Raw genomic sequence first — 15,759 nt, forward strand, 5'->3', positions numbered from 1 at the left:
TATTAAAAAGTACAAGAAATCATAAAAATAAAATAAAAGACAATATAAAAGTTGGTTTAATAATGGCATTAGAATATTTTTTTCACAAATGATCAACTAATGTATTTCGTAATGAAACATAAGCTTTTTTTATCTTTGATATTCCTAAATCGAATAAATTTTTTTTTGAAATCGGACATTTTTATCTTCTGCAATTTTGGTATATGGAGGTGGAGCTTCTCTTCCAAGTTCAGTTGGTGCATAGAATTCACGCTCATCCTCAGTTATCATGCTATATAAAAGTATACATGTAGTCATGTAACACATTTTTTTCCAAAACCAAACATGTCCTTTCACAATAGTGAAACACAACTGTAGATCCTTTTATGTTATCTTTATTTTATAATATTTTTTTAATTATAGTATATAACTAGATGATGACTTTTACACTAATATTTGTTCATTAAATGATTTTAATATTTTTGTAACATTAAATTTTTTATCGATTGTAAAATCACTAATACAAATGTTGGTCTTTTAAATTTTTCACTCATTTTAATTATTTTTAAGATTTCATATGCATAAAAGAAAATCAAGTTATGCAGCTGACACAACTATCATTTTAAAACAGCTAGGTAGGGTGTTAGGGAGAAAAAAATATTAAACTATAATAAATAGTTCAAATATATCAATCTTACAATTATAATAGTTAGGTAGGGTATTAGGGAGAAAAAAATATTAGACAAATGATCAAATCTCTCATTCTTCGAAAAGACTCAAAGGGAAGTGATTGAAATCTTGTCATGATAGTTTATAAAAGGTTTTTAGGAATAAATATCAAGAAAATTTTTTTGATCTGAATGAAATAATATAAAAATATATATAGTGCTTCCAATATTAAAATTCCCTTAGATTTAAAGAACTGTATTTTTGGGATTGTCAGGATCTTATAACATATTAGAAACCACATATTAAAAATAATTTCTATACATAATAGTATATACATTAGAGTAACCACAAATCAAAATCAATACCTTTTGTTAATTTACAATCATATTTTGGTAAATACATTAAAATAATAATTTTATTTACTTTATATGGTATATAATAAATTTTAGTGGTATTGACATAGATAAATATATTATATTTAATATAAATATTTATTATTGACACTTACTACTCATATGATTTTATTAACAATTATATATTTGACGTAACCAAAAATTTAAACCGTTAATCACAAAAACTTTAATGTGAAAATTTTCAAAACAGATTTTAAAATTAAAATATTAAAATCTCAATAAATATATACTGAATTTTTTTGAAATTAACATATTTATATATTTTATGTACTATATAATTTAATTTAAATGATATTAATATACATATATATATAATATGAATATCTATTAATGAGACTTCGTATTCATACGATTTATAATCATTTGTATCTTGCTTGAACAAAAAAAAGTTAAACCACTGATCACAAAATTTCCAATGTGAAACTTTTACCATTTTTATTAATTTTTAGTAATTTAAAAAATTTAAAATGTAACATATAAGAAATTTTTTATTATTATATGCTTAATGTGTTTGATTTATTTTAATAATTGAAATTAATCAAAAAGAGAAAGAATACAAAAAAATGTTATCAAATATGTATTATTCATAATAATACATTGTTATATATATATTAATCATATTAGGTAATTTTGTATCTTTTATTTTAGTAAATACATAATATTTTTTTGTACACTACTAATCAATTTGATAGTTAGTTTAATAAAAAGTATAATATATATTTATATAGACCAACTTATTATTCTAAGGATTCTAAAAATTATCCTAGTGATGAAACGTGGCTACAAAAATATGTTGCAATGCTCCAGAATTAATATATATGAGATTATTAAATAATGGAATATCTTATTACTTTTATCATTTTAAAATATTATTTAAGTAAGAAATAAAAACATTAAAGATTTAAAGGACCATTTCACAAATAAAAAAAGTTCAATACCAAAATAAAGTAATGATCCTAGTCATTATTCCATTTCGGACTTGAAAATAGAGTGGGGTTGGAAAATATTTTATTCCAAAATGATGTTTGGAGTAAAAAATAGGGTAGGGTTGGAGATGCCCTAAGCTAAAAGAAATTGTTTGCAATATTTTCTGGACATGTAGTATGTGCATGTGATTGTGAAGGTTGATTAGTTGCTAAATATAAAACTAAACCATTTACACTAAACCATATACTTTAAGGAGCTAAAGATATTGGTTTCATTACCCGCTGGACTTGTATGTGCCTGTGATTGTGATTGTGAAGGTTGATTAGTCGTTGAGGTTTCATTATCATCATAGGGCTCGCTTCCAGTGTTCTGACCATCCACACTACTACTTCCTCTATGAAACCGACTCATTAGGACGTCAAGTCTCATTAGAATCTTTAGCATCCTCCGGCTTAAGATACGGCACACTCACATAGCCACATGGGAGGCTTATAACACTTCATTATCTTATCGTCATGAGCATTACTAACTTTGGCATATGTCACAAGGCATCTTCTTCTACCACTTGTAGCAAATAAGAACAAGACTAATCAAGAAACGGTCTCAAGAATTAAGATGATCGAACGTAAGTAGTGGGAAATGCATTTTCTTGACATCAATCTCACCAATAACTCGGTTTAGCTTCTTTACCCTACAAAGTTGGTAACGTTTTTCTCTGTAGAAGAAGAAGTCACACCACTTCCGTTGTCTTCCATTCGTATCGTTCAAAGGGTCTCGAATGGCGTCCACTGAGAAAAGAGGTTTCGGTTTAAGAAGAAAAAGAGAAGAAGATCATCGTTTTCTTGGGACGCAAGATACAGCTTTTATTTTCTTCTCTCTCTGAAGAACTTGTCACTTCTCTCGAACCCTAAACTTGACTCTTTGATCTATTTATATACGAAAGTGAAGTTCAAATACATTGGCACAATCCAGTGGTTGAATTTTTAAGTAAGAAAAATATAAAGAAAATAAACCGTTTCAGTACTCATAAAATTCACAATCAAATAAGTTCAAGAGGTGACAGTAACAAAAAAAGCCTGAAACTAATACTTGTTACAACAAAAAAGACACGATCGTATTAATGTATTATAACATGTGATTATACGTTTCTGCATTCTCTTACTATATGATTTGATCATGTGAAAGTAAGTAATGATATATTTACAAAGAATCATAACTCTCTCAAATAACTTCATATACCATGACAGAACTAAGCATAAGCACTTTGATATGCTCATGTCTTCGTAAATATGAGTATAAGTCAAGAACAAGTTGAAAGCGATCAAAATATATCATACGTGCTTGTATTTATAAACTGTCTTCAATGCACATACTATTTTTAAAAAAGTCTGGGAGATATGTCACTAGACATATTTATTAACTCATGAAGTTGTATCTATAATCTGTCTTCAAAGCATATGCTAACTTTTTGTAACAAAGTAGCAATGACATAGAAACAAGTAAACAAGAATTTACAAGAGTACTGAAGCAAATGACCATCAAAGAAGTCTAATCTCACTTATTTAGTAATATCACTTGCAAACCAAGAAACAAGCTTATTTATAAATAAAAAGATATCCTAAATCGAGATGTCTTTGACAACCACTAAGCTCAGCTACACAACTAATATCACTTATCTAGTAAGGTAATGTTTAAGATCTAAAGTATAATCAAAGAGAATTATATATTTCTAATTAGTCTTAGATATTTTTCTCGACTGATGATACTAATTATTCGCTTATGGAACACAAATATCTTAAGACTGATGAGTCATTGTCTACAATTTATTTGGTCTTCCCACGTTGACTACTCTTAATCAGTTTACATTATAAAGTTTCAAAATTAAAATGCCATTTAGTATGAACCCAAAATTTTCGCATATACCCAAATACCACTTAAATACTTATGTTTTTCTTTATATCTCCAATATATTAATTGAGAAATATTACAATTTGTTTATAGTCACGTGTCATTACTAAGATGATTCTTAGAATCATTAGATAAATAGGTTGATCCATCTAATTAGATAATAATTTTTTTTATTAAACTAACCATAAATTTATTATTAATGTTATTTATTATTTTCTTAAATTAAATTACAGAATTATCTAATGTGGCTAAAATATATATGACAATTGATGATTTTGAATAATAAAGATTTGATAAAAATTAGTGTATCTTCTATCATATTTGTTTAATTTTAAAATATTAAAATAAATTAAACAACCACAATAATCATATAAGAATATTAGATTTTTCTGTATATGTTATATTTCAAAATTTTAAAAACGGTTATAAATTACTAAAATTGTTAAAAATCTCATATTCAAATTTTGTGATCCATGATTTAAATTTTTTGTTATGATAAAGTACAAATGATTACAAAATCATATAAGTAAAAAGTCTAACTTAATTAATTATTAAAATTAATATATATATATATATGTGTAAATATATATATCGTTTTGAATTAAACTAGAAACCATATAAAATACATAATATTTTAGTTTTGAAATTTACTTTGATCAATTTTTTTGATAAAAAATTTGAACAAACATTGACAATTTAATTTTTTAAAAATTATAAATTACTAAAACTATTAATCTCACAATAAAAAAATTGTTATCAGTAATTTAAAGTTTTTTTCTATAAGAGATATATGATAAAAAAAACCATATGAGTAGAAAAAATCATTTAAAAAACATTAATATTAAAAATATATTATGTATGTTAATATCATTTAAATTTAATTACATATCCTATCAAATAGAAAAAAATTATTTTTGGATTAATAAAATTGATCTATATTTTTGCACCAATTTAATTATATGTGTAATATTTATTGACTTTTAATTATTCAAGATATCTTTATTATTTTATAATATGTAAAAACATATAATACATAAAATAATTTTTATATATAATATTTATTTCGTGAAGGGTGCGAATCTTAACCTAATATATATATATATATATATATATATATATATATATATATATATATATATTGATTGTTTTGTTTCTTGTAAAAATATCTTAGTCTTTTTTTAACGAAGTCAGAAAATCTTAGGCTTCAAATGGAGAACACAGATCAAAAAATATAGATCAAGCCAATAATGCTGATCAAACAGATCATATGCAGATTGAACCGATAATACAAATCAAATGCAGATCAACATGATTATACATAAATATTTTGAAAATCAGACCAAAGATTGACTCGACATGGTGACTGAGTCAATTGTTGGACGGGTATAATCAGTTCAACTGGGATCTTATTTTTATTTTTAATTAATTAAAATATAAATTTATAGTTATATAATTATTTATTATAATTTTCACCAGTATATTATAATCATAAAATATTATAATTATGTAACTATCGTAAACTAATGTGGATTTATAACAAATTGTTGAAATTTTATTTTATCTCTTTAATTTTTGAAAAGTCGAATTTTGATATTGAACCGGTTCACCGGGTTTTACGAGTTTTATCGGTTTTACGAGATTTGACGGTTTAATTCAAATATGGTTTTTTGAGCAACCCTGAACGTGAAGATGGATGAGTCACGGTTTGACCGGCCGGTCATGTCCGGTTTTTAATTACGGTACAAAACAATTGTAGCCTTATTTATCAAATAAACTTACTAAATTAACATATTTTATTAAATGTTATAAAATGATAATTTAAATTAAATATTTAAACAAAATATACAAATTATTATTTATAAATAATGAAATTTAAATTATCAAACATCATAGATATATTCATTAGAATAAGTTTTACAAAATATTGGAAAATAAAAATTTATAAGCAAGTATTAATTATTTTAATTATATTACTTATTAAAAAGAAGAAAAATAAAATATACTATAATATATATATATATATGTTTTCTATCAATATAAGTATTATATATGATTTTTAGTGAAGCAAATAAAATAGATAATACAAAAATAATATGTATATCTAGTTATTGCAAACATAATATATAAAAATATGAATATGTTGAATATATATACATTTGTGTAAATGTTTTATAAAATTATTTATATTCTATAAAATAAACTCGTTTTAAAATAAATTAATTCCAAAACGAAAATATTAAATTTTACTTTTAAAGATTTAGTTTTTAGTTTCAAAGTGAATAACATGAATTAATAAAGTAGGCTATCTATTAATAATTAATAGCCAAAATAAATAAATTTATATTATTGGTCTGCAAATGTACAACTTTTTTTTTCCTTATTTGCAGATCAAAAAATTTATGTGTAATTTAAATCTGTATGCAAATTTTTTATTTTTTAATCATTTATTTTTGATCTGCAAAAAATATGTTAAACGACAAAAAAATTACTATTGTCCAATCTGCATTAAAAGTGGTATGTATTTATTCTGCATTTGGCCTATGGTACAAGCCTTAGGACTTCTCCAACCACTTACACCATTTTAGTATCAAAACTACACTATTTTAATGTAATTACAACACTAAAACCAAGGTCTTCTCCAACCATAACACTAAACTTCACACTAAAACTATTTTATAATATTATATATATTAAGTTTTTTTGTTTATCCTTTATTTAATTGTATGTTTTAGTAATAAAATAAGTGTATAGTATTTTAGTGAGAAAAATAATGTTTTAGTGTGGTGAATAATATCACATCAAATTTGGTGTTAAATTTTAGTATTGCATTAAAATGATGTGATTTTTGCAATTATAAATAATGATTTGATGTAAGAATCACATTAAAATAGTGTTTTGCAGTTGATTTGAGTCAGATAATCCGTGTCAGTGTCAAACATATGCCTGACAAATATATTTGAGTCAGAATATCTGTCCCAGAATCATTCAAATAAATCTGAGTCAGAATATACTATGTCGTCTAGTTCGGGCTTTGCTGGGCTTTAAAATATCATGTCCAATAAAAATAGAATGGACCTTCCTAACAAATATGTGGGCTATAAGAGCTAGGACCGGGTCTTATAGGACCTTTTTTTTTTGTGGGCTAAAACTTTTGGTGACGTATAAATGTTTCGTAGAAGAATGGTAACAAAGGAAGAAACCGACTCCACTGCCAAACATTTTTTGATTAAAACATGCCAACTGGATTATTGCTTTTTGTTTTAGTTTAACAAAAAACAACAAAAAAAATTGAATAGATCATTCTCAGACATCAAAAAAAAAAAAAAAAAAAATTAACGTTAGAAACTCTGAAGAAAAGAAAAGAGAGAGAATTGGTTTCCCTCCGGCGTACGGCCGGCGCGTGAGCGTACGGCCGGCGCGTGAGCGTCCGTGCCGTCGCCGGAGTTCTTCGTTCTTTTGGTTTTCTGTCTTCCTTTTCGTTGTCTTTCCAGATCTTCCTTCGCTTGCCTTGTCAGAGCTATGTGGTGTCTCAACTTTGGAGTGAAGACGCAACGTTTTGGAGGATCTCGGAGGTGACTGGGAGTTTGTTGCGCGTTCTGGTCGTTTTCCTCCAGGCGATGGAGGCTTCCTTAGCTCCATCGACGTCGGTTCTTCGTGGGGGGTGGAGGCTTTCTTTAGCTCCACCGACGCCACTCTTGCTTCCGAGAAGGGGAGGCTCCCTTAGCTCTCTTCGCCGGCTTTTGGATTACGGTGAGAGGAGGCTCACACAGATCCTTGATGCCGACTTGGAACCCTTTGTTTTGGGTGAGGGAACTAGTTTCGAGTTTGTTAGCGGTAGTTTTGGTTTACGATGATGTGAGTGCGGTTTACGGTTCGACTGTCCTGCGTGTCCGGTGGTCCAAAGTCGGAGGCGCTCTCGGTAATCCGATGAACCTTCTGGCGTGAAGACAGTTCGACGTTGATAAACGGTTTTTGGATGTGCGGAGGCTCTGCAAGTTAGGAGCTCCGGCTTTAAATGGTGTCGGGGTTGATCTCCGGTGATGGCATCGTTCAAGTCGAGATAGGTTCCACGTGGTGTGCGGAAGGCTAAGATGAAGACACGTGGTTCAAACCTATTTCCTTGCGGCGCGTTTTAGGGCGAACTGTCCGTGTCGAGTAGTGTGGGCCGTTTGGGCCGCTATGTATTTTATGGGCTTCGGCTCTTTGTGTGTTTGCTTTCTGTGGCCCGTTGTTTCTCTGGGCTTTTGGTTTGTACTTGTTTTGTTCGGGCTTCGGCCCTGGGCTTGGCCCTAATAAATAACAATTTGAAAAAAAAAGATCATTCTCAGACATAGTGTGGTATTCTAAAATAAATAATAATTAAAAGGAAATAAATAACAATTAAAACAGAAACAAATAATAATTTAATAGTTTATAGTAAATTACCTATTTGGATGTATGTGTTCAAAAGGAATCTGGTTGCCAGCGATGGACTATAGGATGTTTTTTGTAACATCCCGAATTGTGATATGTGAAAAGGTTTAAGAGAATTGATTTGGCTACATATGTCATCAAAGTTGACTTATCTTTTCCGGAACACATCCTGAAAGAACTCCAGAGTTAAGCGTACTTGAACTGTAGTAGTGGAAGAATAAGTGACCTATCGGAAAGTGATTGGCGATAGTGTGCGAGTGAGTCCAAAGCATGAGAAAAGGTCGGATGGTGATTGACGGGTCAGTAAACAAAGATTTCGAGCCTTTGGAAAATTAACGGACTGACCGTCAGACGGAATGGGACCCACGGGCTGAGAGAGTGGACGTGGGTGGCCCATTATCCTCAACACATTCCAGCTCATCTCAGAAAGAAAATCAAGGGGAAACCTCAATTAGAACTTTACTGTACTAGTGATATATTATTGTGCATGTTTTCTTTGTTAACTTATTGGCCCACATGGCCCGACAACAGTATTTCTCCCCAACGTGGCAAAAAGTCACAAAACCATCAATAAACTCAACGTTTTCATAGATATCTCTTTTTCACTGATATGTTTCTTTGAATATATCTTTATATATAAAAGAGGGTTTGAATCCCTCCCAGGCTATCCACGTAGGATGACATGTCACAAATTCGAGTGATATTGTTGCGCCACGTATGAAACGCAACGTTTCATTTATTATGTATTGTAATGGGCTTCGTGGATTTTAAACATAACGCGTGACTTTGTGGCCTTTTAACGCTACGGCTGCGTTCTAATTCACTCCTCTTCAACGGCGGTGCAGTGACGCCTGAGCTTCATCTCAGTTTCTGAAACAGTCCGATTGATGGCTTTTTCGTGTTTAATTCCATTAATCCATTCACCCACGACGATGAATTCAATGCGTGGTTTAGATCTGCAAGGCGATGTGTTTTCGAGTATAAATAGGCCAGTGTTTATCTTCTTGGAATCACCATCTCTTCATATCTCTTACTATCTCCGATTTTCATATTTTACAGTCTTAGTTCATCTCACTCTTTCCAAAAAGGCTCCGACGAGATCTCCGGTGACTAATGGGAACTCCACGCCGAATAGATTCTTCAAACGGCTGTTCCGTCCTCCGTCTCCGGCTAAATGCATCGTCGCGAGACAGCACGTCTCCTCCGTGAAGCGGAATGAGGCAGCGTGGGTTTGGATAAGAGCTTTGATTCTCCAAGAGTTTAAGAAAAGTTAGTGCTTTTTGATTTTTTATCCCAAAAAGGTGCTTTTTGACTTGATATCTTCTGGTTCTGTCTAACAATCTAAGTTATGAGATATGTTAGATTATTTGTAACTATTGTGTAGCTTAGGAAGGCTATTGCCATTGAAAATATGTGGATAGAAGTGAATATATTGAAAAATATTAGGATCATGATGATGCATATTAGGATCATGATGATGTCTATATTGTGATCCAGCTAGCTCTTTTAGATCAGACTTCCTTGGACTGGTGTTTATATAAATCAAAACTTTGTTTTCCCAAATTTTGTTCTAAGATTGTCTTTAATTCACCCTTTTGATTCTTCTTTCAGGATCTCCGGTCAATCTCCCTACCAAGAGTTGGTTTTAAAGGTTTTGCTTGCCAATGAGTGACGTTCCATACATATTTCCATTGTATAGGGAAAAAAATTATTGAGTATCTTTCTTTATTTATGTTCTATGAATCTTTTATGTCATAAGCGTTCTATGATGGTTGATGTTTTTGATTTTGATATTGGCAGGTGAGCCACGAAGCCGTTTGCTTCATAGTGGATGGAGCGTGTTTGTTTCATTGATGTGAAGTATCTAATTTTTCTATAGAGGCGAGGATGTGGAATCACTTGAGAAAGTATTAAAAAGGACGAATTAAGTAGGAGGGAAGATTCAATGCAGAAAATGTATCGATGGATCAGTTGCAGTCACCAATTTATATTAACATGAACAGGGGAGGAGCTTGATATTTTTGTAAACGATGGAGGCTGCATCATGGAGAATCGGGGATGGTCTCTCAAGTGGCATCTGGAGCTATACAGTGTCTTTATAATTAATCCAACTCTCAGGCCAGATTTTTTTTGATCAATCTCATAAAAAAATTTATGTATTTTTCTCTGTTTTTCAATAAATGTTGAGAGCTTTGCAAATCTGTCAAGAACACTTAGCAATTGTAAAGGAGAGTCCTTTTATTCACGTTTGATATCGTAACACCATTTATGTGTAACGACATAGTATGTAACTTACAGCTATACACACTAAGTTACAGAATGTAACAGACCTATATATGGCCAAATACTTCATCAAGGTTACAAAATCCAACTTGAATAGACAAACACTTAACTCAAGATTTGTAGTTATAAAAATTTGTAAATCATTTTTATTTAAACCAGCTTCAATTTAGAAACCAATTTCTGCTAACAAATTCATGCTAAAGTACAAGATGCATCAAAAATGGTTATTCGATTGTTTCTTATAAACTTTGAGATCTGAGATTAATATGTAGTGAACAAATTAAATAGGATAAAAGTAATCACTGTTTTGTTAAATGCGTGAAAATAAATAAATAAATATATATATATATATATATATATATATATATATATATATATATATATATAATTGGAGGATTATATTGACGCTATGTTGAATGTGTCATTAAAATTCTTAAAATGAATAGTAAAAATAAATAAATAAAATTGTTGTAAAACAATTATGAACCTTAATGTTATTTTTAGTTAATGTATATTAAAATTTTAAATATATATTTTTTTCATTAGTTTATTCACACGCCCGCCCGTAGGGCGGGTTTACCCTAGTTATCCAAACTATTAAGTTATATATACACAATGTATTACATATGATTATGCTTCCCCCCCCCCCCCCCCCCCAAAAGAAAAATGGATGTAATTTTTAAATTTTTTAGATTTGAACAATCTCTAGCAAGCTCCACCAGCAAGCTCCACCAGCTTTATATTGTAATTGTAACTATATTCAGAAGTTCGAATATTTTATTTAAAAAATACTTCGTAGATATTGGTTTTATATACGTGTATACTTTTTTAGAAAGATATATTTGTGTAGTCTCTCAAATCGAAATCAGATCGAATTATATCTCCAATCTTCGATATTTTGGTCCACAATTGACAAGTTCGATTACGACACGTAGTAACAAATATCTTAAGACTTCCGAGTCATTGACTACAATTTATTTAGTCTTCGCACATTGATTACACTTTCTTAGTTCAGCATTAGTATTAATCAATTTATCGACGTTATGAAGGTTTTTTTTTTCCTTTTGAGAAAGGGCTTCTTTCGACGTTATGAAGTTTCAAAATTAAAATGCCATTTGAGCGCTGATGATCGTAAACTTTTCGTCAATCTCTTTAATATAAACCCAAAATTTCCGCTTCTAAATTTTTAATAATAATACCAGTAAAAAACTCAATTTTTTTTTTTTATGTTTTCTTTGTCAGAATATCCGTCTCTAAATTATACTATCTGTGACATTCAATTATATATGAGTCAGAATATTTATCGCAAAAATTATAGAGCGATTTGCATAGAAATTCTAGTAAGATGGCAATATTTGCGTCCATGGAAAAACGGAAGGCCCAAGGACAAGGCCCAGTTGTATTGGGTGCGAAAAGACAGCGTTACCCCTATCGCCTCTCCTTTCACGTAAGAAGCTGAAGCGATTTATAATCATTCCATGCATGTAATCATTAGAAAATATATACATATATAACGCTGTTTATATCGGTATAGCCCGATTATGTAAGAGTAGCCTTGTATGACTATCGGTATAGCCCGATTATGAGTTCGTATTGTAATCATAAATAAAGCATCCCCCCCTTTATATTTGTGTTTGTCTAGCAACAAGTTATTTCATGATTTGTCTTGTTTGTGTCACTAGGACGGATAACTGCATTTCTTGTTCTACAACTTAGACGGTTACGTTGCAGTTAATAAGCGTCTTAGATGGCTATATAGACTTTAGCCGGTCATTCAAGTTTAGCCGTTCATTCAAGTTTAACCGGTTTAAATAACGTACATTGTCTCTGATTTGCTACATTATCCGGTTAAAAGTACATGACATAGACTTAGACGGTTGCTAAAGCTTTATTAAGATAAAAATTAGAACAACTTATATGAAAATAGACTTACACAGTGTTCTTGAATTGTTACATTATCCGGTTAACAGTCCATGGAAAAAATACTTAGACGGTTGCTGAAGCGTGCCAGGTCCTCTAGGCTTAAACGGTTGTTTCTGGTATGTTACTTTATCCGGTTACAAGTACATGAGAGTAAACTTAGACGGTTACTAAAGCTTTAATAAGATGAAGAGTGGAAACAACATGAATTGCATCGAGAGATTGAATACGATTAACCGGTTAGATAAACGATTAGCTTTAATAAGATAAAAATTAGGACAACATTCAAAAAGTGGATATACCAAAAAAGGGTAGAAAACAACATTGATTCCATCTAGATATTTAGAAGATTAGCCGGTTAAGACGGAGAGTGTAACGAGATTTAACAAACTCTGATAACTGTGGATTCGTCGGTGAGGGGTTCATCGCCGAGATTGAACCGATGATTACGCTGGTGAATCTTCATCAGACAGGGGAACGGAAAGGAGATGTCGGGGACTGAAACGGCAACGAGAGGTGTGATACTGAAACCGTAACGAGGGTCCGAAACTGAAACCAGAACGAGATAGTCGGAAGTTTTATAATACCATATTTCTGATTTTGGAGGAATTTGGATGAAAGAGGTGAGTTGTGTTGTGTTGCGGAGAAAACAAAGGTAGAGGAGAGAGATGTATGTAGTAAATTCGAACTGTATTGATTGTAGTGATAATATTACTCTTGCCTCACGCGTAATGATGGAAAGCTCTCGTAGGTATCGAGCTAATGTGTGTAGGGGTAATATTGTCATTAAAAAAAACACGTCGCCCTTTACTCCAAAAATCCATCGCCGCAAATATGTGGGTTATGCTTGTATATACACTGCAATTTCTCAAAATTATATCTGTGCCATTAAAGTGTATCTGTGTCAGTGCCTAAATTCCGCGTCAAATATTTATGTTTTCTTTGTAAGAAATGTCAATGTTACCTTAAACAACAAAACAAAAAGAATCAAATGTAATAAATAATAATTAGTTCAAAAAATGTAATAAATATTTTTGTTATTCTCTCTTTGATATTATAAATAACAGATCGTTTTCAGTCTCGGAGACTTAACAGAAGGTCAAAAACTAAAACCAAAACAGGATGGCTCTCGTTATTATGAATGTCTTACTTCTTTTATTCTCGGTAGTCTTAGTTCGTTCCGATCAAACTACCACGCCTCTCAAATCCTTTAAGGTCAGTTTTTAAACAAGAAAAAAAACTTTAGACGCACTGTTTCCCTTCTATTATTTTGATCTCCCTTTGCTTAAAAAACTTTGCTTAACTAATTCAACATCATTTATTTTCTTGTATCAGATCAGTGGAAATGTAACATACGATTGCATAAATATTTATAAGCAACCAGGACTTGATCACCCTTTGCTTAAAAACCACACGATCCAGGTGCATAGTTTCAGAAATTCATCTCCTACTTATGGTTTATTATTATGATGTGTTATTTTAAACTTGACTATACAATTATTTCTTCCTTTTTTTTGTTGGAAAAGATGAAACCATCGAGGACTGAATTAAATAGTCAAACTGGCAACAGCATCACACAGAAAAATAAAATAAAATGTCCAGATGGAACCATTCCTGTATTAAGAAATACAAAAGACTTCCTCACCAGCGCTAACCTTTTCCCCGAGAACTATGTCCATCCACAATCAGTAGACAGCCCTGGAACACATGTAAGCATTCACTTTCGTTATAATCTTTGATCTAATATTGTTTGTATGAATGTATTAATATTATATATATATATATATATTTGTTATAACCGGTTTTTTTGTAGATTGCTGGAGTAAGGTCGCATGCTGGTCCATATCGTGGTATACAAGCTTGGGTTTATGGAGTTGACCTAAAAATCGAAAAGGATCAAGCCTCATATAGTCAAATATATTTAGGCAGTGGTGTGAATAACAAGATCAATTATATCTCTGCGGGATTTATGGTAGAGTTTACATTTTATTTTTATTTCTTCCCTTAATCCCATATGATATTGTTGGCAATCTTAAATTATTGCAATCTTGTTCTTAGATAAATCCAGGATATTTTGGCGACGGACGTGTTTGGTCATATGGATTTTGGAAGGTTTGCATATATATATGATCAACTTATTTGGTTTCCGTTGATTGTGTAGCCAATATGTAAATAAAATAATATGTAAATATTGAATATGATTTTGATAGGGTAAAGATGGAAAAGGATGTTACAATACAGCTTGTTCAGGGTTTGTTCAAGTATCACAGACGATCCCCATAGTTCAACCCATTGATATTTCACCAACAGAACCTTCCTTTTTACGTCCCTTCATACATCAGGTATATCTTCTTTATAAATCATGTAATTTATAGAAACAAACCAGTGATATTTAATTTCATACTAACAACTCATTAGTTTTATCTATTAATTTACTGTTTGTAGGATAAAAATACAGGGAACTGGTGGCTTACATATCTGGGGCCAGATAAACCCAACGGTGATCTCGGTTATTGGCCAAAAGAATTATTTGACCATTTTGACAATGGTGCGAATATGGTTGGAGTAGGTGGTGTGGTTAAAGCTTCGCCTTCTGGTTCAAGCCCTCCAATGGGTAATGGTAAATTTCCAGATGGAGGCCGGAGAACTTCAGCAATTTTTGCAAACATTGATGTCTTGAATTCTAACTACGAGCAAAGTAAAATCAGTTATTTTCCTATTGAGATATTGGTAGATAGTCCACAATGCTACGGGCTAAGAGTCGGTACGGTAAAGTGGTACCGTCGTACTCGTCTAGGGTACTTTTTCAATTACGGTGGTCCAGGAGGAAACTCTTGTGGAGTTTGACATTTTCTGTGGAATCTTTGACATTTATCTATGCAACGGTTTACAGATGCTGAAGTCCAAATATCTTATCTATTAAAAGAGAAGTACCATTTTTATCTACTACAAAATATTCATACAAGAAGTCTAGGTCCATATATTTTATTGTTTATATTAGTTTATTTAATGTATAACATTTCTAAATAATTATAAGGATATTAATAACAAATTCATTTTAACTATAAATTTAAATTTTAGTTTTAGGAATAACTAAATCTATTGAGAAAAAATCTAACAAAATCTTTTAAAACATTTAAATATTCTATTAATTAATGCACTGATTAATTTTGCAATTAGTAGTATAATATTATTATAAATTAATTTTAATTAAATTTTTATTATAAACAAAATAATGAATTATATG

The 15,759-nt window shown here is 30.6% G+C and overlaps 1 protein-coding gene across 2 annotated transcripts; it reads left to right on the forward strand.

The window, feature by feature from the left end:
• The first annotated feature begins 4,749 nt into the window (after nt 1-4,749).
• Nucleotides 4,750-15,697, forward strand: LOC103854782. 2 transcript variants are annotated; one of them, XM_033284549.1, is made up of 9 exons: nt 4,750-9,578; nt 9,921-10,024; nt 10,110-13,727; nt 13,848-13,934; nt 14,039-14,221; nt 14,326-14,484; nt 14,571-14,624; nt 14,723-14,854; nt 14,958-15,697. In XM_033284549.1, the coding sequence occupies exons 3-9, from the start codon at nt 13,635-13,637 to the stop codon at nt 15,357-15,359; spliced, it is 1,110 nt and encodes a 369-aa protein (XP_033140440.1). In that variant the 5' UTR covers nt 4,750-9,578; nt 9,921-10,024; nt 10,110-13,634; the 3' UTR covers nt 15,360-15,697. The 2 variants fall into 2 exon arrangements, with proteins under 2 accessions (XP_033140440.1, XP_009129996.1); XM_009131748.3 differs by having other exon boundaries at nt 4,750-13,727.
• Nucleotides 15,698-15,759: the final 62 nt, after the last annotated feature.

This window comes from Brassica rapa, chromosome A02, assembly GCF_000309985.2.
Source record: "Brassica rapa cultivar Chiifu-401-42 chromosome A02, CAAS_Brap_v3.01, whole genome shotgun sequence".
Classification (NCBI taxonomy): domain Eukaryota; kingdom Viridiplantae; phylum Streptophyta; class Magnoliopsida; order Brassicales; family Brassicaceae; genus Brassica; species Brassica rapa.

Bases quoted from the DNA above. Each gene is read 5' to 3' on its own strand.
- LOC103854782 (XM_009131748.3), top strand. From the start codon at position 13,635: ATGGCTCTCGTTATTATGAATGTCTTACTTCTTTTATTCTCGGTAGTC. The intron at 13,935-14,038 runs GTGCATAGTTTC...TTGTTGGAAAAG, and splicing joins TTAAAAACCACACGATCCAG to ATGAAACCATCGAGGACTGA. The intron at 14,485-14,570 runs GTAGAGTTTACA...TCTTGTTCTTAG, and splicing joins ATATCTCTGCGGGATTTATG to ATAAATCCAGGATATTTTGG.